Below are 24144 nucleotides of genomic sequence, written 5' to 3' on the forward strand. Positions count from 1 at the left end.
GGAGGAATTTCAATGGTTTTGTATGAGTGAAATGTCCAGCTAACTAAAACACCCCTAAAATCTACAGTTTTTTCAGTGAATTTCTAAGGTTTTTTAAATGCTAATTCCTAACTATATCAGGCCCGAAACCTATGGTTTTTTCAGTGAATTTCAAAGGTTTTTTAAATGCTAATTCCTAACTATATCAGGCCTGAAACCTATGGTTTTTTCAGTGAATTTCAAAGGTTTTTAAAATGCTAATTCCAAACTATAACGTTTGTGAAACCTATGGTTTTTTCAGTGAATTTGCAATGTTTTTTAAATGCTAATTCCTAACTATAACGTGGCTGAAGCCTATGGTTTTTTCAGTGAATTTTAAAGGTTTTTTGAATGGTAATTCCTAACTATAACGTGACCAGATCGCTGCTTTTCTCCCAGTATGCCTAGCCTGGGAACGCGGTGGCAACTTCATATGGAATATATTGTGGCCTGCCTGGGCCACGAAGACACCCCACCGCGTGTGAGCGGGTCCTTGTGCCTGTTGAAAATTCGGGCGCCAAAAAAGAAGCAACATACCTTTCCAATGAGGCGCGAGAAAAGCAGCGAACTGGTCCAGAGGTAACAAGCGACACAATGGGATATATATAGTTGGAGGCTGAGGCAAAGCGCATCCACTAAGGAAATACCAAAGGACTATAACATCCAGAATCCTCAACTTGAGACACGCCCAGGAGGGCGGTACTGAGAACTGTGAAACACCTGAAAAACAAAGCGCGAGTGTCCCCGCCCCAGTATGCCTAGCCTGTGAACAAGGGGACATGATTCCCAGAGGCGCGTAAGACGATATGGCGTCATGACTGCTCTGAATCATGTGCCATGTAACCCTGCTGCCTGTTGTAAATTAAAGGTGGAATCTGAAGTTGAGTGCGGTGTCTTCATTTGCGGTGGCAACATCATATGGAATATATTGTGGCCTGCCTGGGCCACAAAGTCACCCCACGCGTGTGAGCGGGTCCTTGTGCCTGTTGAAAATTCGGGCGCCAAAAAAGGAGCAACATACCTTTCCAACAAGGCGCGAGAAAAGCAGCGAACTGGTCCAGAGGTAACAAGCGACCCGATGGGATATATATTGTTGGAGGCTGAGGCAAAGTTCATCCACTAAGGAAATTCCAAGGGACTATAACATCCAGAATCTTCTACTTGAGACACGCCCAGGAGGGCGGTACTGAGAACTGTGAAACACCTGAAAAACAAAGCGCGAGTGTCCCCGCCCCAGTATGCCTAGCCTGTGAACAAGGGGAAATGATTCCCAGAAACGCGTAAGGCGATATGGCGTAATGACTGCTATGAATCCTGTGCCATGTAACCCTGCTGCCTGGTGGAAATTAAAGGTGGAATCTGAAGTTGAGTGTGGTGTCTTCATTCGCGGTGGCAACTTCATATGGAATATATATATATATATATATTCACTTAAAAAACCATAGGTTTCAGGCCTTATATAGTTAGGAATTAGCTTTTAAAAAACCTTTGAAATTCACTCAAAAAACTATAAGTTTTAGGGGTGTTATATTTAGCTGGACATTTCACTCATACAAAACCATTGAAATTGCTCCTATATAGTTAGTTGTACTAACTATATTTCGCGCACCCGCAATCCACTGCTGATGATGTCATATATTAGATCATTCATGACATGGTCAGTGATATCACTGATGACATCTCAAATGACATCACTGATGACATCACTGATGACATCATCCAGTGAATGTGGTTTGCTTCGGTATTTAAATATGCATTATATATATAGCAATTTGCATTGAAGAATGAGTGGATATATATAAATAAATATTTGGATGGAGGATTTAGTAGCAGTGTAATTGACTGTTTTCTTGACCAATTTATAATGTCTCACTCAGTATAGTGGATAGTGACTAAACTGTGTGAATATCTGTATCACTTTGTCAGTTGTTGTGTAAACTGATTCTACAGTTGGTTACTAGCTATGTGAAAGTCTATATTAGTTATTGATTAGTTAACTGAGTATTTGTATGGGAGTGTGAAAGTGTGTGTGGTTCGGTGGGGGGGGTGTGACTGTCCAAAGATGTGTGAATAGTTGATTCAGTAGATATATGAAGTTAAAACTACATGTTCTAACAGTTTGGGTGAGTGAATCTCTTTATGGGTGTGGTGATGAGCAAATATATTTCTCAATGGTACATGTCCCACAAACTAGAAAAATAAAAGGCAGTGTATGTGTCAGTTGTTGTATATAAATAAGTATACATACGACTCAATGATTGTGTGAGTGACTGTATGGATAACTGTATACTTGTAATAATGATTTTATAATTCACTAAGTATGACTTACTATCTAAATGAATAGATGAAGTGGTGTTAGTATAAGTGTTTTGCTAAGTAAATATGTAAGTATGATCCATTGTTTGCATAAGTGAGTAGGATGACTTCATATGTGTCGATATAGGTGTATAAGTATTTTTGATAGTGTTCTATTGTTCATTGACAGCATGTATGAGTGAATCTACAGGTAAGTGATTAGATGTGTGTATACATCTATGAATCACTGAGTGGATTTTTAGATACTTGTATTGCTGTGACAATGGATTCAAATATGATACTCTGTGTTTTACAAAGAGTGATGAAAAATGTTAATAGTGTATGAAAAGGTGTATGTGAATGTCACATGGATGATGTCATCAGTGATGTCATCAGTGATGTCATTTGAGATGTCATCAGTGATGTCACTGACCATGTCATGAATGATCTAATATGTGACATCATCAGCAGTGGATTGCGGGTGTGCGAAATATAGTTAGTACAACTAACTATATAGGAGCAATTTCAATGGTTTTGTATGAGTGAAATGTCCAGCTAACTATAACACCCCTAAAACTTATAGTTTTTTGAGTGAATTTCAAAGGTTTTTTAAAAGCTAATTCCTAACTATATAAGGCCTGAAACCTATGGTGTTTTCAGTGAATTTCAAAGGTTTTTTAAATGCTAATTCCTAACTATATAAGGCCTAAAACCTATGTTTTTTTCAGTGAATTTGCAAGGTTTTTTAAATGCTAATTCCTAACTATATAAGGCCTGAAACCTATGGTTTTTTCAGTGAATTTGCAAGGTTTTTTAAATGCTAATTCCTAACTATATAAGGCCTGAAACCTATGGTTTTTTCAGTGAATTTCAAAGGTTTTTTAAATGCTAATTCCTAACTATATAAGGCCTGAAACCTATGTTTTTTTCAGTGAATTTGCAAGGTTTTTTAAATGCTAATTCCTAACTATATAAGGCCTGAAACCTATGGTTTTTTCAGTGAATTTGCAAGGTTTTTTAAATGCTAATTCCTAACTATATAAGGCCTGAAACCTATGGTTTTTTCAGTAAATTTGCAAGGCTTTTTAAATGCTAATTCCTAACTATGGGGCTGATTAGGATGGCGGACAGAGAGGTGGAGAGACCGTCCGCAGGGGCAGCGGCGGTCCTTCCGTGCAAATTAGGATGTGACCGCCACCTTGGCGGTCACATCCTGTATGTTTAACATTGCGGCGGGAGCTGCTTGAAGCAGCACCCGCCACAATGTTAAAACTGCATGTTTTACATTTACATGCACAAATCGGCAGGCACCGCATGGTGCCTGCTGCTTTGTGCATGTAAATGTTGGGGGATAGGTACCCCCATGTGCACCTCCCACCCCCCGACACCGTGGGGGCCCGCCACGGGCCCCCAAACACCAATGTCCACATGCTTTTCCATGGCGGAAAAGCCGCCGCGGAAAAGCATGTGTCTGTGCACATCCTAATTTGGCTGACGGTGACTTGCAGACACCGTCACCAAATAGCCCTACACACCCCGTGGATCAGCGGCGGACGGACCAGCGGTCCGCCGCTGGTCCCACCGCCGCCTAATCTGGCGGTGGGTGTTGTCTGTGGCCGCGGCGGTTAATCCACATCCTCCAGGCCGGCGGTGACTTCCGCCGGCCCGGGGGATGCGGATTAACCGCCATCCTAATCGGCCCCAAATTAAGGCCTGAAACCTATGGTTTTTTAAGTGAATTTGCAAGGTTTTTTAAATGCTAATTCCTAACTATATAAGGCCTGAAACCTATGGTTTTTTCATTGAATTTCGAAGGTTTTTTAAATGTATTAATTGTTATTTTTTTATACCTATTTACTACATTTTTGCAGGCAGGTGTTCAGAGGGCACGCCCCCTTTTTACAACATTCTGCAGCGCAACCCCTGGCGCGTTTGCAGAGGAGGAACTAATTCCCCTTGCATACTGGGGGTCCCTGGGGGGCAACTAGCCCACCAGGAGTCTCCAGTATAAGCCAGGGAGCTGCATTACAGAGAGGTGTAATGAGGCCACACCCTTTTTTACACCTCTCTGCAACGCAGCCCCCGGGCGTGTTTGCAGAGGGGGAACTAATTCCCCTTGCATACTGCGGGTCCCTGGGGGCCAACTAGCCCACCTGGAACCTGCAGTATGCGCCATGGGGCTGCATTGCAGCGAGGTGTAATGAGGCCACACCCTTTTTTACACCTCTCTGCAGCTCAACCCCTGGCGTGTTTGCAGAATAGGAACTAATTCCCCTTGCATACTGGGGGTCCCTGGGGGCCAAGTAGCCCACCAGGAGCTTCCAGTATGCGCCAAGGGGCTGCGTTGCTTTGCCCCGGGGACGGCGGTCCCCGGGCCAGTGTGGGGGGGATTGTGGACCCCCCACACTTCTTTATCACTATGCCGCCGCGATTTGGTCCCCCCGGGGGGGTAATTTTTAAAAAACAGACCAGGTTTTTTTTTTTTAAATGTGGGCCTTTTTTGTCCTTGTGGGACCACCTGGGCAGGCCTAGGGGGTCAGGGTGTATCTACCCTGCCCCCTTTTTGTGTTCTTCATGTTTGTTTTTCTACTTTCTTGTGCTTCGGTCTATCTACACGCACACATATACACATATATATATATGCATATATATGCATTTATATATATATGTATGTGTATATATATATATATATATATATATATATACACATACATATATAAACATATATAATCTGCATATCTATATAAATACAAATATAAATGCATGCATACATTTACATATATGCATACATATGCATGTTATTTAAATGAAAGTTTGAAAAACACTATTAAAAACAAAGCTAAAAAGCCACCTCATTACAAACAGAATGGCTTTAACTTAAACGAGGGCGAGATCTGTTGCATTTTCAATGCTTGTTTACTTTGGTTCCATCAAGAAGGCATTCAGATGTGTCACACATTTGCCATAGATTCTGAATGTTAGCACTCTAGTTGCTCATTATATCACTGTAGTAAAGATACTGCTCACCAGGGAAGTCTGCTGCTGGTATTCAAAGTGCATGTTTCAGTCTGCATGTCAGAATTTTTTTTATGAAATAGAAGAGGATTTGAGAAGTCACTCAAAATGTGCCCTAATTTTTCTTTCTGTAGCACTAATCATACTTTCTATGGCAAAATATACCCCCTCATTTTGTTCCTTTTTAAATTAAATGTTTTAAGAGTTACCACTTCATTCCAATCAAGATGGCTTCTGGTGTGTCATACTTTTGTCATAAGTAAGACTGTTAGCGCTCTAGTTGTTCTTTAGAACACTCTGGGACATTCTGTCATTGGGCTATACTTGGGCTACATCTGGGTGCTATTTGGGCTAGATTTGGGCTCTTTTGTCTCTGGTGGCCATCTTGGGAGACTGCATGTCAGAATTTTTTAATGAAATAGAAGAGAATTTGAGAAGTCACTCAAAATGTGCCCTAATTTTTCTTTCTGAAGCACTAATCATACTTGCTATGGCAAAATGAACCCCCTCATTTTGTTCCTTTTTAAATTAGATGTTTTCACTTACCACTTGATTCCAATCAAGATGGCTTCTGTTGTGCCATACTTTTGTCATAAGTAAGACTGTTAGCGCTCTAGTTGTTCTTTAGAACACTCTGGGACATTCTGTCATTGGGCTATACTTGGGCTACATCTGGGTGATATTTGGGCTACATTTGGGCTCTTTTGTCTCTGGTGGCCATCTTGGGAGACTGCATGTCAGAATTTTTTAATGAAATACAAGAGGATTTGAGAAGTCACTCAAAATGTGCCCTAATTTTTCTTTCTGCAGCACTAATCATACTTTCTATGGCAAAATATACCCCCCTCATTTTGTTCCTTTTTAAATTAAATGTTTTAAGAGTTATCACTTTATTACAATCAAGATGGCTTCAGGTGTGCCATACCTTTGTAATAAGTAGGACTGTTAGTGCTCTAGTTGTTCTTTAGAACACTCTGGGAAGCTGCAGTAGAACACAAAGGAATCAACTGACAGTCTCTGTCCTTGTTGGATGTTCATGTTTTACTGAGAATGTCAGACTTCATTCTCACGTGACTGAGAAAGATAATGTGAATTTACAGAAAATATGCTTCATGGTAAAATCACCTTAGAACACACCACAATTCCTAAAATGAGTATGGTACCATCAACAAGTGATTTATAATGTAACTAAAGTCCTAAAACCTTCTATTAACTGCAATGCTTTTTAATAAGGTGCTATCATGTACATTGGTCCCAAGATGGCTGCCAACACTTCTTGGATGAAGTGCTGACAGCCAATCAGATCTCACGATGAGATGTGTGGTTAGGCTCCGCCCAGATATATATATTTTTTAAAGTTAATTTTCGTAAAACCCACTGGAGCAATTTTCACCAAATATAGAAAAGGCACTTCTGCGTACCAGTCCCTACAATTTTGCAAAGTTTGGTGTAATTCCATTCAGCGGTTCGGGCTGTAGCCTTGTCTATTCGTCCTATGGAAATTAACATGGGGAAAACACGTTTTGGGACCCCCCTTTTTTCTCGGCCCCCGCATGACGAATCCCCCCGAAACTTCCAGGGAAGAAGCGGAGCAGAGCTGGCCTAAATTTTGGAAAATTACACGCAAATTCCTCCACCGGCCCCAAAGTTATTCCCAATAGAATGTTGCGGATTTCCTATGATAGCTAGGTCCTAACTATATATACCTACTGGCTATGCAAAAATGGCGCAAGTGGCTTGTACATAAGACCCCAAGAATTCACCATCTTTTCTAGCACCTTGCAAGCGAAGGGCAAAAGTGAAAAGGGCCGATAATTGGAGAGGTTTGAGGGATCTGCAGTTTGTGTTCTTCAAGAGGGGAACAGCTCTGGCATGTTTCCAAGTAGCTGGAACCTCTACTGAGGAGTTAGAAAGGTTAAACAGTTGACATAGAGGGAAAGTAAATATGTTTCAGGGTCTATTTTAAAGATGTAGGGTGGGAAAGGTTAATCAGGTGAAACTGAGTGACAGATTGTAAGAGCCTTGTGGGTTTCCTGGCTAATAATGGGCTGGGATAAGGACTGGCTTAGGTTGTGTAATAGAATTACCTTTGACCTGAAGGGAGGGATGATGGGGCTGGACTAGGAAGATGGTGCAGAACACATCTACTTTGCTGTGGAAGTATTTTGTGAGGTTCTCATAAAATTCTTGTGAAGGGATAACTCCTGTAACAAAGGAAGTAGGATTGAGTAGGGATTTGACAGTTTTAAATGCTTCTTTGCTCGGGAAGTAGCTTGAATTCTATCTTTGTAGAATTGAGCCCTGGCTAGCATAATCTGTTTGTGCTAAGAGTGAGGCTTTGTATATTTTTTGGGATTCCGTTGAATACTGGATCCTCCAACTGTGTTCAGGTTTTTTGCACTTTTTCCTCTTTGCCCAAATAGTAGATGAGCATCAGGGTGAAGAAGGAGACCAGCTCTTGGGGCGGGTGCAGATATTTATAATATGGGAAAATAAATCTATGCCTTTAATTTATCATGGTCTGTGGTAATGTCCCTCTGTAAGAGGGGATGTTTGAAGTAGAGTAGCCTGGGAGAATTCTGTGAGTTAATTTTGTGCCAGTGTCTGCTGGTGATGGTGTTCGAAGGAGCACACTGGCTTGGGGCTAAAAGACATTAAAAAGGGATGACATAGTGGTCCATCCAAGTTAGAGGAATAGGGCTGCTGGTATTCAATGTGTAGAAGTTAGAGAAAATTTGGTTGATTATGTTTCTAGCCATATGTGTAGGGGCTGTAATACGCCGGGTGAGGTTGAGGTCAGCCAGCCAGGAATCTGAAGTCAGAGTCAGTGTGGAAATTGAAATCACCAATCAGAGTAAAGATGGATAGCTTAAGCATATGCATGGATAGGGCCTTGGAAATGCATGATGCAACCTTGGGTGCAAGGCAAGAAGGGTTATAAAAGAATGCCCTGGTGAAGGAAAGCTGATTGTTAATTTTAATGCTAAATATGAGGAATTCAGTGTTGCTCATCCCTTTTAAGGTTGAATTGGTGCAGGAAAACTCTAAGCAGTGAGTAATAGCCATGCCACCTCCTTGTTGGCTTTTTCTATTAAGGCATGCAACGATGTAGTTGTCAGGGAGGGCTGAAGCAATGTCTGGGGCTCAGTGTTCTTTAATGCATTTAGTAATGAAGATGACATCTACTTTGTGTGATGTGATAAAATCTCAGAGACTGATACTCTGTTTGCGGAGGGAGATAGGATTTAGTTGGTATCAGTTGAGAGTGTTTATGATGAGGTGATTACGCCTTCAAGTGTGTGTGGGCCTAATGTGAAAAAACGTTTGCAATGGAGGGAAGAGGCTGGCCAAACAAGCATAAGGCAATACAAAGGGCCGAATATTCATCAGAAGTATGATTGAGGTGGTGTTAGGCAAAGTAATATATAATTCCTTGTTGATCTAGATAAGAAGGAGCAGGGGTTCTGGTGTGAGATGAGGCTGAGTTGTGGATGAGCACAGATGGGTTTGATTTTGGTTCATCTTTGCCCGTTGCATGCCCACTGGGCGCAGCCATGCAATAACACCACCCTGAACGCTACTCATTCTAAGCAGTAAATGATGCTCAGAGCCCACAAAGAGAAAAGTGCAAAACAGACTCAATTGAGTCTCTGAATCCACTCAGCGGAGAGAAACTATTCAGGTTGTTGGTTGGGAGCCAAGAACCTCTCTAACATACAAGGAAAGAACAACACAGAAGTAGAGTATAGACAGACTACTCAACATCACCAGCTATGAGGTGCATCATGCAGAGGAGTGTGACCCACTACAAAACAATAAAAGTAATGTGTTGGCAAGAAAGATAAATATCAAAGCTAAAATAGGAGTGAGAATGTAATCATAAAAATATAACAAAGGCTCAGTTGAGTCTCTGAATCAACTCAGTGGGGATAAACTGTATCAGGTGTTGAGCCAACTTCCTTACCTAAAATTCAAGGAAAGACCAACGCAGTATGCCGGGCACTCACCTCTGAAATGTAATTTAAGTTTACCCAAAAAATGGATTACATGAAGTTAAATTAATGCTATTCATAACTTTAGCAGTTTTTACTACATATGACATAAATATAAACATTTTACTTTAGGTGTTTTTTGCTTTTTACATATGTAATGAATAATTGTAATTTACCATATTTTAATTAATTAAATATTTCATTAAAAATGAAGTTAATAGTGCTGCAACATTTTTTATTTTGTTCTACTTTTAAAATGAATATAAGGCGAATTTGCCTTAAGATTGACTATAAAATTATTTTAGTCTTTTTTTGAAGTTTAGTGAACATTTTTACTTTTCCCTTTACTTTACTGCCATAGAGAGATCTCCTCTCTGAGTGGCAGAAAGCTCCTCTTACTTGTGAAAAGTTACTAGTAGTAGCTTTACACATATAAATTAGGCTTCACCCTCGAAATTTAGGGTGAGACATGTAAGTCTACAAACACATTGTAGTAAATTTACACTAGTAAATGGCAACTAGCCAAAATTAGCAATTGCACTACGTATTATAAGACTAAATTTACATGGGTAGATCTACTCTTGTGTATTTTTACCTTTACGAATAAGCCTCAGAGATCTTACCTCTGGTGGACCATGTCTAATAGTTTAGAAAATTGTCACTGGCGTTTAAGTACATTTATTTTGATATCAGTGATGAGCAAATCTGACTTGCATCTGTGTTGCAGTTGGGCTCCAACCATTCAGTACACACAGATTGTTTGCTTTTTGGACTACCTAGTGTTGGACTTCTTACTGGGGGGAGGGGTGTCTCACCCACAGTAATCACAAGGCAAATGGAATGTACATGTTTGCTGCCAGTGTCTGCCTTTTAAGATGAAGACACTGTCATACAGTAAGGGGCACTTGGCTGGTTCCGCAGCCCAATAACTGCACAGGTAGCGTGTTGCGCAGCCCACAAAACTGTACAGGTAGCCTGGTGCAGTGGGAACTCTGCAGGATTAGATACTGACCTGGGGTAGGTCTTATAATGTTAGTGTACACTATTAGGGAAAGTCAGTGTGATGTACTGTTTTGTCTGTAGTAATACTTTATTAGACACATAGGGAGAGGACAGCTTTAGAGTGCAGTTTTGCTTCCCTTTGGCCTACAGAGACCAGGGATGTATCGAAACGGGGTGTAACCTGTCAGAGGAAATACAATCTGCAAGTCCAAAACGATATCTCTACAATTTATGGATCATCCATAATTGTCATGTTTCTCTGGCTCAGCTCAGGATCAGAACCCAGGCCTCTTGTCGCCCTGCTGTGCCCAGTTAATTACATGTCTTTCCAGCAGCGGGAACCAAGGCCTCCACACACAAAGGGAGTAATTAACAGTTCTTCACTCAGCTACTGAGGAAGAAACGGGGGGCGGAAGGATCTGCAACACTCAGTCAGCTGTTACACTGTCTCAGGGATGGGCCTGCCCAAGCCCACTGAACAAAGAAGGAAGGCCAGACCTCTGGAGCCAACACAGGAGGGAGATTCCTTTTGAAAACTTGGTGAGAAAGGCCCTGGCAGTGATATCAGCGAGGGGCAGAGATGAGGCCCCCAGATGAGATGTGACTAGTGACACCTGGATGACGTCATCTTGAACTGTCCAGCATGCTGTGTGGGAGGTTTGAAACAGGGGTGGAGAGGTGACATGACACACTATGATTGGCCTAGGATGTTTCCCCTTTAGAAACTCTTTAACAATGGGGAGACTTTCTCTTGCTTGGTGTTTTCTGCACTTCGCTTCTGGACCCTTGGGCTACATGGAGGACTGGAATAAGAACCCCCTGATGCCCAGAAAAGACTAAGGACTCTACACCATTTGACCCCAGGACCTATGGGTCTCCCCAAGAGTCAGTGAGGCTGGCCCCCTTAAACTCCCTGAGGACCATTTTGGGGAAATCATTGGACTTCTGTGCTCAGAGACGAGGAGGAGGGTTGGGGCAGGGAGACAGAAGAACCAGTGCTCTGTGGATTGCACTGCTTTGGAGGTGAGGAGGTCTGTTAGCACTGCTTCTGGTGGCTAGAGCGTGCCACCAGGACTAAAACGAGGCCATGATTGGCAAATTCAGCCCAACAGGGCATGAGTTAGAGCATTCTTAAATATTGGCAACCTTTGACTTTTTTTACGGACAAAGTCCGTGGGGTTCTGCTGCCATTGCTTAATTTACCCTTGGGGTGGGCCAAGATCCTGGGTGTCAGTGCGGGAGTTATTTATTAATTTCATCAAGGAGCATGGGGCCCCCTTCCTGAGATCTCTACTGGCCCGGGGACCCATCCCCAAGCAATTTACACTAAAAGGGGGGGCTGAGACCTCATGCCCGGTCCCCAGGTATGATGATCGGAGAGCTCCATTGGAACCCCCACAATGGCTGTAGCATTCCACCCATCCCCCATGTCAGTGACTGGGGGCAGCAAGGTGGCCACCTTGCGGGTACATGAAGAGAAGCTGTCGGCTTTGTTGTTTCATGCAGAATTCCAGGCTGTGTAGGAGCCAGTACGGGAGTGGGTTGGGGCTGCTCCCTTGACTGTGTCCAATGACTGGAGGCATAGGGTGCCTGGATGGGACCAGGCGCCCTCCCAAAAAATAAGAACCAAAGGAAGGAGAAGCAGTGTGAGGCTGAAACCAGGCAGCAGCTCTCTCCAGCCCAGCGAGAGAGCAGCTCATAAAATATTCATAGCTTCCCATAATGCCCAGCGGGACTATTGCATTTGCCTATTTGTATGCTTGTGGTGGCCCCCAAAATGGGCAGGGGCACCACCAACTAAGTCAAGGAGGTGTGGGTGGCCTACAGGAGGGAAGCAGCACCCTCCCCCCCTAAAGACTGTTTTTCAGGGAACAGAATTTATATCTGTGGAATTCTCACATCCAGGGCCCCTCTGGAACTTTACCTAATGTTTTCACAGTACTCCTAAGGCTGAAGTTTCTGCTGTACAGCTGGGAGTGCAGCACCCTCTAGGGGCTCATTCTATGGGTGCATTTATGGTAATCTGAACATGTTTTAAAAAGGTACATGTTGTACAGTGCCCTCTATGGGTTAAGTCCATGGTTCCATGTGTTGTAGTCAAAAGGTGATGCCCTTAAGGGTTGTTTTTATGATTGCATTTTCATGACTGAACATTTACAAAAAGTATTCAGAATGTTTGTCACATTTTAAAATGCTTCATTGTTTTAATGATGTTGGCAATGATTGTGGATCACAGTGAATATGCTTTATTAACAGTATTATGTGCATTCCTACTTGATTACAATTATTGGTGATGTAATTTACAGACAGAAGGATATCTTAAACTATGGTTTGCTGCTCCTGAACCTTTGACGAAGCCAGTAGACTTACCTTATATGTTTGCACGACCCCTTTAAGGATTCAAAGGTTGATCATGCAATGTCATCTATGGTATTTCCTGTCTGTCAATGTACATATTTGTAAATTAATGTGTAGTATGTGTGTAATATTTGTACCTTTCTTTTTTCTAAAGAATAAGCACTGTCTGGACATGCATTTATTGAGTGTTATTACTGGGTGCCAGAGAATGGTGATTACTAGCCCTGAGTAGGCCTTGAACTGCTCTGCTTCGCTACTTTGAGAGAGTCAAGCACTACAATGAGATGCTTGGTTCCCAGTAAGGAGAAATTGTGGTCCTATTAAGGGTGCAGACCACACGTCTAATAACCCAATATCCTACATCCTGTATAGTTGAAATTAGTTTGCTTCTGACACAATTTGAACATTTTATATTTATGTATAGTATTTCAATCGAAGACCAAAAATACCATTTGGCCTACCACACCAAAGGGCACATTAAAATATTAAGGGGGTTCTTTAACCGCATGCGCGCTAGTGGTTTTCCCGCGTTACATGACGAGCTCAGCTCGTCATCAGCGTGCGAGCGGCGCAACTCATGACGAGCTGAGCTCGTCATGAGCGTCGAAGTGGTTAAAAGCCGTTTGCACGACTTTTTTCCATATAAAAAGTGATGCACCAGCAGTGGAAGGGGCTTGTGAATAAGCCCCTTGGTGTGAAATAACCTATATTACTCTTGAGATTTACAAACATAGTTGAGCCAGATGGAAATGGAGACATATCACAGAGGTACATGATAGTCATTTAGAAAATTGACATGTAAGAAGGATTACGGAGAAAGGTTACTTTTTTAAAAGTTTAAGACACTTCAACTGATAAAAGATGAACAACTAAAAAAGAGAAGATTGATCATAGAAGGGAGTCCGGTAGGAAGTCAGCAAAGTAAGGTGCCTAAAAAGAGCCAATCAACTTTTAACTCTTTGCTTTCTAATTGGACAGTTACCTGAACGATCTCGACCGATTGGTTAAACCAGGATACGTCCCCACTGAGCAGGATGTCCTGAGGTCTAGAGTCAAGACAACGGGTATTATTGAAACCCAATTCGGCTTGAAAGATCTCAACTTCAGGTAATTAAGGGTGAAGCGAAATATTTCTGGCACCAATATTCATACTGTTTTAATTCTGAGACAGAAAAAAATGTTGACATGCACTGAGAAATGATCTTTAGCACTTATGGGATCAAAGATATGTGTCTCTTGCATACCCCTACCTTCTCCCACCCAAACAGACCCAGACTTTGTTTTCTGATGTCTTTCACTAGCGGTAGATATAGCTGCTACATAACAGGAAAATGCTGACATTTAAATAAATGCACCTTCTTCAACATTGGACAACCCAACCACAGACGTACAGAAACCATTGGCAGAACCTGTTAAAATGTTTTGTGAAATTCAATAAATGTCAAACAGAAATAAATGTGCTTGACATTGAGAGCTTCAATTTTTAAAAGTATATCCTATGAATTCCATCTGACCTCCTTGCTTTCTGCCTTCGTAGAGTGTGAAAGTGGACAAGAGATGTGCAGGAAAGTCTAAGCATTTTAGAATACTCTTCACGATTTCAAGACAGAGTCATACCAGTACCCTTGGTTTCTAACACATGCCCAGAACATCCAGCGCCGAGCACATTCTCTGGATAATTTTACTATGTAATAACCTATCTTTGAATTGTTTATAACTTCCTCTTATGTGGATATAAAGAAAAAAAACTGGCATGGGCAAAAGCCTTCTCTGTCCTAAACAGGCAAACCCTGAACTAGATGTTGATACTAAAATGTCTGAGATGGCCATTAACTTCTGTAAAATAAATCTTGGTGCCCACTGCTGATGCGCAAGACAGACATTATATATTGGAGAACTGACACCCCAAGTGTGCATTGTAAGGATATTGCAAGTCATCGGGGAGCATCTTCATCATACAGTGGCACTAGGTTGAGTGCGTTAATGAGGCCAAAGAACTCTGAAGTGATTGGCAGCATCCTTTTAAATGTACCATTGGCTGGGTCATTACTCTCTATAATAATTGGGTGTTTCCATTACAGTTTGAGATTAGCCTGGGACAGGCATGGGTAGGTCATCAAGTCCTGTTTATCTAATCCTAAAACTTGTAGTTTTGCCATTCAGGATACAAAACAAAGACTACAGATCCCAGAATGCAAGTAAAAACAATGGAATGCAATGGGTATGCCAAGTCTAGAACACCGCTTGCGAACTACAATGCTTTAGTACCAAGTACGACTACAAAGCAGCACCAAAAACAATCCATGGGCTCAAACACTATACCATCAGAAATTACGTTGCCAACCAAATTAAGGCTTCTGATTACTCCTCTAAGGACGTCTTCAAAATTGTGCAGGGCTTTATGAAACCTCAAGCTATGAAGAATACTTGCTCCCTCTGCCACTCTATGTGATAATTTATCTCTTTTCTTTTAGGAGAAGGTTCAAGCCATTTATTCGTCCTTCACAGTGACGGGGTCTCCTACCACAAATCTTCCATCTCTCCTGTTCACTCCAGTTTTTGGGCTGAATTTTGCCCATTCTGGCCAGAGGCTTCCCTTTTAGATTTGAACAGAGTTAAGTCTGGCTTGCCCCTTGACCCCTGCCCAGCTAGATTCTTCAAGCTGTTGGTCCCTCTGCTTAACCCCTATTTAAACTTGATTTGGAATGCTTCTCTAACAACGGGCAGTTATCCTTCCATCTGGAAAAAGGCATACGTCGTGTCGATCCGTAAGCAAGAGGACGCGGACCCAGCTGTACTTAAGAACTTTAGGCCGATCTCTCTCCTACCAGCAACTGCTAAAATCCTAGAGAATGAAGTTCAGAGGCAGTTATCTGACTTCCTGGAGGCTAATACCCATCTCCATGACTCTCAATCTGGCTTTAGATTGGGCTACAATACAGAGACTGCCCTGCTGGAAGTGGCCGAAACTATACGTGAATCTTTAGACCAGAGAAGCTGTGCAATGCTTGTGCTGCTCGACTTGTCCGCAGCTTTTGACACAGTATCGCACCAGATTCTGCTGGAGAGACTGGCGTTTTTAGGAGTGACAGGAACCACTCTAGCTTGGTTCCACTCTTTTCTCAATGCCCGGTCATTGCAGTATTTCTCCGCCCACTTGTTTCCTCCTCTAGTCCTCTTGTGTGTGGAGTCCCCAGGGATCGGCGTTGAGCCCTAATCTTTTTATTGCCTATCTTTCCCCCCCTGGCATCGTCGTTAGTCGAGCAATGTGGGGTCAGAGTGGTCTCATACACTGACGACACTCAGCTGGTGTTCTCTTTTAATGATCACACAGAGGCTGCATTTGACAGTTTTACGCTCTGTTTGAACAATATTTCATCCTGGATAACAGACAGTTGCTTGAAATTAAATGCTGACAAAACGGAGGTACTGTTTTTTAATCAACATTCTCCTCCACAGTCCGATCTCTGGTGGCCGGCGGAGCTAAACCCCCCACCCACTCCTGTCAACTCAGTTAGAAATCTAGGCTTTAAATTTGATTCTAACCACTCAGGCAAAGCCCAGATTGGTCAAGTTTCCGTATCCAGCGTTTGGAACCTGAAGCCTTGCGGAGATTCCTCCATCTTCTGCCTATGGACTGCCGGGAAATGGTGGTCCATGCTCTAGTCACGTCTCAGCTTGACTATGCCAACAGCCTGTACCTGGGTCTCCCAGCCTACTTGAATAGGAAACTGAAAACTATTTAGACCGCCGCGGCTAGTCTCATTAGAAACGTGCCGCTCCACCATCATATCTCCCCTCATCTGCGTAGCCTCCACTGGCTCCCAATCAAAAGGAGAATAGAGGGGGTTATTTTTTGTTTGTTCAAAAACAAAATCCCAAACAGGATTTTATTTTTGGATGAACAAAAACAAGTTCAACATTTGATAAGCGGTCATCATGTTTGGTGGAGCCGTTCATCAAACTTGTAACATATCGACAGGAAATGCCCTGACGGCTGTTTCTACCAATGTTAAGAGCTGCCCGCAGGGCTGATGAACATCTCTAAATGAAGAGGAGGTGTACTCCAACAGGGCCATGGAATTTCTTACTCTGTTTCCCTGATGGAGTAAAGCCCATCTTCTATGATTTAAGTCAGGCCCTAAGTATCCTCTGCTTTAAGACGGGGTTATCAGTATAATACGAAAAGACCTCATTCTTGGCCTGCTTCAAAGTCTACTTTTCCAGTGGGGCTTGTGTACCAAATTTGTGACAGGCAGCGTCCCCAACAAGTTTTACCACTGGAACTCAACCTACCGTCCTGCTAATCCATTTCACTCTGGAACTGAACCCCAGCCCTGAAAATAATAATTCATACTTTAAAACACACCTGCCTTAGGGCTGCGATTTAAAAAACTCTAACAGAACTCTCTATTGGGCTGAAAGAGGGAGTGCAACATGCATTAGGTTTCATCTTCTTTATAATTTGTAAAACAGTAAATCACTTCTGCATTACCATTTTGTTATTATGATGTGATTGCTAACATTGCCATTGTATTAAGATAATGCAATTTATGACATTACCCAGGGGTTATTATATTGTAAAATGGATTTGTGGAGGAGTCTTCAAAAGAGGGTAGAGATCTGTGTCTTCTTCATCAAGGAAATTCAGAACTATGGCCTGATTTAGAGGTTGATGGACTAAGTAAATGTAATCAGGGTGGCTAAGGGCTTTTTATCCTAGGGTGAACTTATGTATTTTTTTAGGCTGCTGTCCCTCACCACCAGGATATCGCTAGCGGCAGTGAACGGTAAGAAAGCCACCCGACGACCCTCTCACATTTTACTCTGTTGGCTTGAACCTGGTGGTCCTTCCAACTCAAAATTGGGAGGCAGACCAAGAGTTTGGCCAACAGGCTACTCCAACACCATTTTAAATTGTGCCCTAAATCAGACCTACTGTCTAGCAAGTGAATGTATGCTACTTCAAGAAGTGGTCGAGGGACATCTAAAATACTCAATATTCATCTAAACCTCTAGTGCAGGGTGGGGACGTCTTCCAAATGCATATATTTTTACGACAATATTGACGAATAATGAGAGGAAGAAGTACGCAAAATGTGTTGTATCTTAAATACCTAAATACACTTCGACGCTAAAAACATATGGCATGGAAGGCAGACCATCAAGCTTATGGGTGTAACTTTATTTAAGTTGCTTATTTCGCTCATTGAACTTGGACATAAAACATGTGGGAAACAATCTAATGAGAATTACGGGATAAATGAACATAATAACAATGATGGACTGCTTCTAAGCCCCTTTAATTAACTGATGACAAAAGAGATGATAATATGACTGCCTAGTTGCTCCTCCAAAGAATGACGTGCTCTCGTGTTTTCCGTTAAAAAGATAGCCCTTAGTGTTTCCAGCAGTCAACATCTTCTTGGTCCGCCTCTTCCAAGCATACTCATTGAGGAGCATGCCTCTTGTGCAAGGAACAATAATACATTGATTAACTTATGTGCTGTCTTTAGAATGTTTGATGTCGGTGGACAGCGCTCTGAGCGTAAGAAGTGGATCCATTGTTTCGAGGGGGTGACGTGTATCATCTTCATCGCTGCGCTCAGTGCATACGACATGGTCCTGGTGGAAGATGATGAAGTGGTGAGTATGGCATGCAAACTATCTGCCTTCAGAGGGAGACAATCATTCATCTAGTTGATTTACCACCTATAAAATCTGAGTGAGATCAAATCAAATCAAATCAGGTGTTTGTTGAGTGCAACTACTCACCCGTAAGGGTCTCAAGGCGCTGGGGGGGAGGGGTTTGCAGGTTTAAGTCCATCAAGGAGGGGGTCTGTCAAAGAGCCAGGTTTTGAGGTTTCTTGCGAAGATGGGGAACGATGTTATCTGGCTGAGGTGGAGCGGAAGGTCGTTCCAGGCTCTGGCCGCGAGGAAGGAGAAGGAGCCGCCTCCCGATCTGGTCTTTCTGGTGCGGGGGACCATGGCGTAGGAGAGCTGGGCTGAGCGCAGGATCCTTTGGGGAGCGTGGAATTTGAGTCGTCTGTTCAGATATGCTGGTCCGGTGAGACGGAGATAATGCTCCCTGCCCGGGATTCTACCTTAGATAAATACAGATTCATAGGTGCCTATTTAGAAATGTGAATTCAATTGTAAATCTATATTTACATTTGAATCTATCTTAATTAACCCTTCCAGAAATAAACAAAGTCGTTCCTAACAAGCCTAAGCCCATATACTTGCGCAGAGATTTCTGACATGAGTGCTGAGTTTCTCTGCACTCATAAATCCCATTGAAGGGGTGGTAAGTGAGTTTTCCAGTCCCATTTAGCCTCTGAGGCTTGTGCACGTCCACAACATGGCTGTATTTTGCTATTCACAAGTTCTTCTTCTTCTCCCTTGAACCAAAGCTGGGGTAACTCCCCTGTCAAAGTGGGAAGTGGAACAAATCACCCCCTGATTTGCTGGGGGAGAATGGGAAGGAATTTCTCCATGGGAAACAAATTCCCTGTGAATAAGAAAAAAAAAATTGCATTTGCACAGGAAATCTTATTTTCTCTTTTATTGTGTACATTTCTTCTGCATTTCTTTTGGGTATGTCTGTAAAGGCCAATGTGTCACCATTCCTGGTATTGCAGGCCAGTTTGAGCCCACATATCCTTCCACATGCTCGCTCTTCTTCACAATCCAAAAACCTTTCATTAATTTATTCATCAATGTTTGACCTTCACTTTAGTCTATCTGCTCATCTGCCTGCCTGCTCAGCAAGCTCTGTTTCCAGTTTGGGATAGGACAGAGTGTACCAAATAAATGTTCCTTCTTTTGCAATTTTCTCTAGAACCGAATGCACGAGAGTCTTCATCTCTTCAACAGCATCTGCAACCACCGGTACTTTGCGGCAACTTCTATCGTCCTTTTCCTCAACAAGAAGGATGTCTTCACGGAGAAGATCAAGAAGGCCCACCTGAGCATTTGCTTCCCTGATTATGATGGTAAGAGATATACAGGTGCATACTGCGTAGTATTCCTAATATAATCTGAACTCAACACATTATCTAATGAGCCTCACTCAGAAATATAAGGACTTTGGTTTAGAGTAAGAGATCAGCACTATGGGAAGGATTGACATGTTATCCAAGTATATAACAATGTTAATGAATGGATAAGTAATCCTTTGAAAGATATGAGTTCATCATCCCTGGAATGTGATCAACAATGGGATCAACAATGTGATCAACAATGCATTATTAAATAAGACTCTATAGAATGTACAAAATCAGTAATAGGGGTTGGGGATGAAGCTCTATCAAACTTTACAAGATCAGGAATGTGGGGAAGAGTATCTGAAGTACATGAGCTGAGCAGTGTAAGGACGAGTAAGACTATTAAAGTGTATGAGATCAACAATTCAAGAAAGAGTGCCATGCTGTTTTATGGCATGAGTCAACTGACTGCGTGAGCCTCCATCGATGTACACAGTGTAATCAACTCATACCACGAGTACATATTTTGGGGCATTGCCTGGTGTTATGTGAAGATCAATGATATTAAAGGGAACTACTGGTCTAAAGGCTAGTGGTCAACTGATGGGCTAATTGGGAAGAATGAGGGATTTGATACTTTTATCGCTGACTTCACATGCCAAACATTCCTTTACCACACACTCAACATCTCATCCCATGCGGTCTACACATGCAACTCATTTACTATTCTCCTAGTAATATTCCTGTCTAAATATCCTACTTGGGGCAGTTTCACAATAGGCCTTGAAGTGGAGCAATTCGTTGGAAGCTTGTGTGCCTCTGTATGCGTACCCCTGTGTATGTCTGTGTGTGTGTGTGTGTGTGTGTGTGTGTGTCCAAGCCTCCAACCTGTATGTTTTCTGGTCAAATCCTGGTATGGTGGCATATCCTGACTCAGAAATGTATCCACCTAGGTGAATGGAACTAATACCGATAATTTGATTATAATAACACTTTTTATTTCAGTAGCAGACAACTAACCTTGATGCTTGAATATGTGTCTGCCCACAGGATCCAACACATATGAAGATGCTGGGAACTACATAAAGCAACAGTTTCTAGAGCTGAACATGAGGCGAGATATCAAGGAGATCTACTCCCATATGACCTGTGCTACCGATACAGAGAACGTCAAGTTTGTGTTTGATGCCGTTACAGACATTATCATAAAGGAGAACCTGAAAGACTGTGGTCTCTTCTAAACACCAGGTAAGGTTTTTGATGCCCTGCCTCCATCCTGCTGTAGAGTCCAGTCTGTCAGCTCTGGATTTTGGTAGTCTCTCTCTCTATGATGGGACGGAATAGTCCTCTGCATGGCAATGGATGTGCATCCCTTCCCTGAGTGACCCAAATGTACTGATGTCTGAATCCCTAAAGCTGATTTTTGTTGCCAGAGGCAAACATGGATATTGCATGTGTGCTCTGACATAGGCCTATTTCACGGATTGCAGTCTTGTTAGACCGGGACACCAAAGCGGTCCCCTCATTGTGGTGGAAGGCTACTGCCTTCACCAGGAACTAAGCAGCACAAGCGTGATGGTGTCAACATACCATGTAGTGATCAGTGGGAGTGCACCCACCTTAACCTGTGTCACTGGAATGAGGTCTACAGTATCACTCATTCAATGTTCCACTGCTGGGTGCTTAACTCCCCCCTTGGCCTACATTGGGTTACTTTTGAGTGCTGCTCAGTGCATGAGTGATGTAGCTGTGCAGTGTTTATGTATGCCTGGGAAGGTTGCAATAGAGGAATAATGCAGCACTGTGCAGAGAGCATGCATGTTGAATGAAGGCACTGGATGTATGCATGCCTGAGTGGTACAGTACATGAAGGATTTAGTGTTGCGCAGTGGTGCATGTTTAATACAGGCACTGGATGTATGTGTGCCTGTGAGTGGTATAATACAAAAAGGGTATAGAGCAGCGCAGGCATGTTGAATGTGTGTGCTTGATGTATGTGTTACAGGTGAGTTATACGGTACATGGCGGAACAGTGCTGTGCAGTGAGAGTATGTTACATGCATGTGCTGGGTGTATGTGTGCCGGCCTGTGAATGGTACAATACATGGCAGACTCTGTGTTCCATTTTTGGGAGACCCAGACCTGCATGGAGAGGAGGTAGAGCAATCCCCCAGACAGATTTGTGCATTGCTGCATTCCTGTAAGCTGGGTAGGACACACTGGAGAGTAGAGAGACAGGTGCCACTTAAATGGGTACTCTTTGATTCAGAGAGAGGTCGCAAGAAAGGGGCCTGGTCTCATCTCAGGAAGGAGATGAGGCTGACCGACTAAAGAAACACTAGAGCCCTGACCTTGGGGGGCTGTGTTGTTATCTTTGGATGCAGTATTTCCCTTTGTTTAAGCAGTAATAAAATACAATACTTGTTTTATCACAAATATAAGTATTTGCCTGGACAATTTTTTATTGCTGCATGCATGTTGAGTTTTGAGCCCATGTCCACCCACTGAATCCAACTTCCCCCACTGAGGAAATTTGGACTGCTCGGACTACACTTTCCTTCGAGTCATGTGCTGGAGGGGTACTTGGCTCACTTGCTCAGAATCCATAGTTGGTAGGGCTGTGGTACATCAGGAGTAAAAGGTCCCATCCCCCATGGTTGGGTCCAGTAACCTCTGCTTGCCCTTTGGCCCTCTGAAAGGGGTTCTGACACTCTACTTACTACCCCTTCTATTTAGCACATGATCTTCCCCAAAGTGCCTTCCCTCTGTCTCTTTCTTTTCAGCGGTTGGCTCTGATTAGGAGTTATGTGAAGTGGAATTCCTGTGTGGATTTCCACTCCACACAAATACTCAGATTTTTTCTGTGCTGCATTGTGCAGCACACATAGAATGTGCAAATAGTAATTTTTTTAAATGATTGTTTACGTGCAGGAAGGGACACCTTTCTGCACATAAACAATCATTCATGGCAATTTTCTGTCTCTGTGTGCTGCACATATAAGCAAAACCAAAGAGAAATAAAGCATTTCTCCCCGTTTCGCCATGTTAAGACCAGCCTTTTCCTGATCTTAACTTTGGCGCTGCCTCCTATTTACGCCACCCTTGTAAATAGGGAGTAGCATCAAAATCAATGGGTATTGTGGCGGACCGCACAAAACAACACCCATTGCACGCCCCTTTCACGTTAAGGGTAGAGTGAAAGGGGTCTTTATATACCAGGCAGTGTTAAGCCATGTTAAGTGGTTTAACGCCACCTTGTAAATAAGGCAAAAGGGTTTATCGCCATAGGAACATCACTTAAAGTGGCATTCCTGTGGCGATAGGTGCTTGTAAATATGCCCCTAAGTGTCTTATCAGGATTCCTAAACTGTTACCTTGATGCTGTTTGCACAGGTTCCTCCTTTAGTGTTGTCATAGTTTTAAAATGCATACAAGTAACTCTCACTTTCTCTTCTCTTTTTCCTCAGGGACTCATAGGATGTATCACTCCTGTAGCATTGTTTCACTATTCCTGTAAACGTTGATATTTGGGGGACCTGCCTCCCTCCAAAGCAGCAAACCGCTCCCCTACTGTCCTCTTTCTTACGCTGATGATGCAAGAACATTTTAAAATCCCCCAAAAACTGTGACTGAGTTCCCCTGGTACACTCCCAGGGTAAGACTGCAGTAGGCCTGGAATCTGGGCTATAGAAGCACATGTACAAAGAACACACAGAGTTACAGAAGGAATTTCCAGAGAAAAACAGTACATGGTCTTTCATGAAGATTGACACATCCATGTACAATCTATTTGATATGTGTACATCGTAGCCATATTCAAGCTTCATCTTCAGTCTCCCCTATATTCATGCAACCCTATTTTACTATAGTGTTTGTGGTTATTCATTTCAAGCTGATGTTTAAAAGAATGGTACCCATTTGGCGATACACACAAACCAGTGGAAATATACCAAAATAGTTTATTGACCCAACAAATGGATGACTTAGATGAACGATGACTAAGGCAAGTGAGCTTTTTTTAAAGACAGTGGGCCATATTCACAAAAGTAGTCTGAGACAAAATCTTAACTTTACAGCTTTCGGCATTCACAAAGGGCTTTTAGGAGTAGTAGTTTAAGTTAAACTTAGACCAAAACTTAAGTTTAACTGAGACAAAATCCTAACATTACTACTCCTAAATGCCCTTTGTGAATACCAAAAGTCGTAAAGTTAGGATTTTGTCTCAAATTACTTTTGTGAATCGGGCCCAGTGATTCCGATACAAATTTTCCCCATTTTGCAGGCCAGATGGCACAGGCGACTTAAGGAGTATGGATGGGTGATAGTTTTGTGATTTGCCGTATTCTTTACCTTCACAGAAATTGAGGGCTGGCCACTTTTAACATGGGTTTAACGTATCATTGGGATTTCGGCCTATTCCAGTGACTACAGAGCACTGAGGAAACTACGCCCCACTATTCTAAAGGGAGGAGATGACA

At 42.5% G+C, this 24144-nt stretch overlaps 1 protein-coding gene across 2 annotated transcripts in view; it reads left to right on the plus strand.

Annotated features, from left to right (window-relative positions):
- Window positions 1-23781, plus strand: part of GNAT1 (G protein subunit alpha transducin 1) — a 268365-nt gene extending 244584 nt beyond the window's left edge. Inside the window, exons 6-10 of one of the 2 annotated variants that reach the window (XM_078661255.1) lie at window positions 13659-13787; window positions 18197-18326; window positions 19522-19675; window positions 20717-20914; window positions 23134-23778. In XM_078661255.1, the coding sequence (XP_078517381.1) occupies window positions 13659-13787; window positions 18197-18326; window positions 19522-19675; window positions 20717-20907 (604 nt within the window). In that variant the 3' untranslated portion in view covers window positions 20908-20914; window positions 23134-23778. Of the gene's footprint in view, window positions 1-13658; window positions 13788-18196; window positions 18327-19521; window positions 19676-20716; window positions 20915-23133 lie in introns of both variants that reach the window. The other variant, XM_078661254.1, reaches the window with a different exon arrangement.
- Window positions 23782-24144: the final 363 nt, after the last annotated feature.

This window comes from Lissotriton helveticus, chromosome 9 (assembly GCF_964261635.1).
Source record: "Lissotriton helveticus chromosome 9, aLisHel1.1, whole genome shotgun sequence".
NCBI lineage: Eukaryota > Metazoa > Chordata > Amphibia > Caudata > Salamandridae > Lissotriton > Lissotriton helveticus.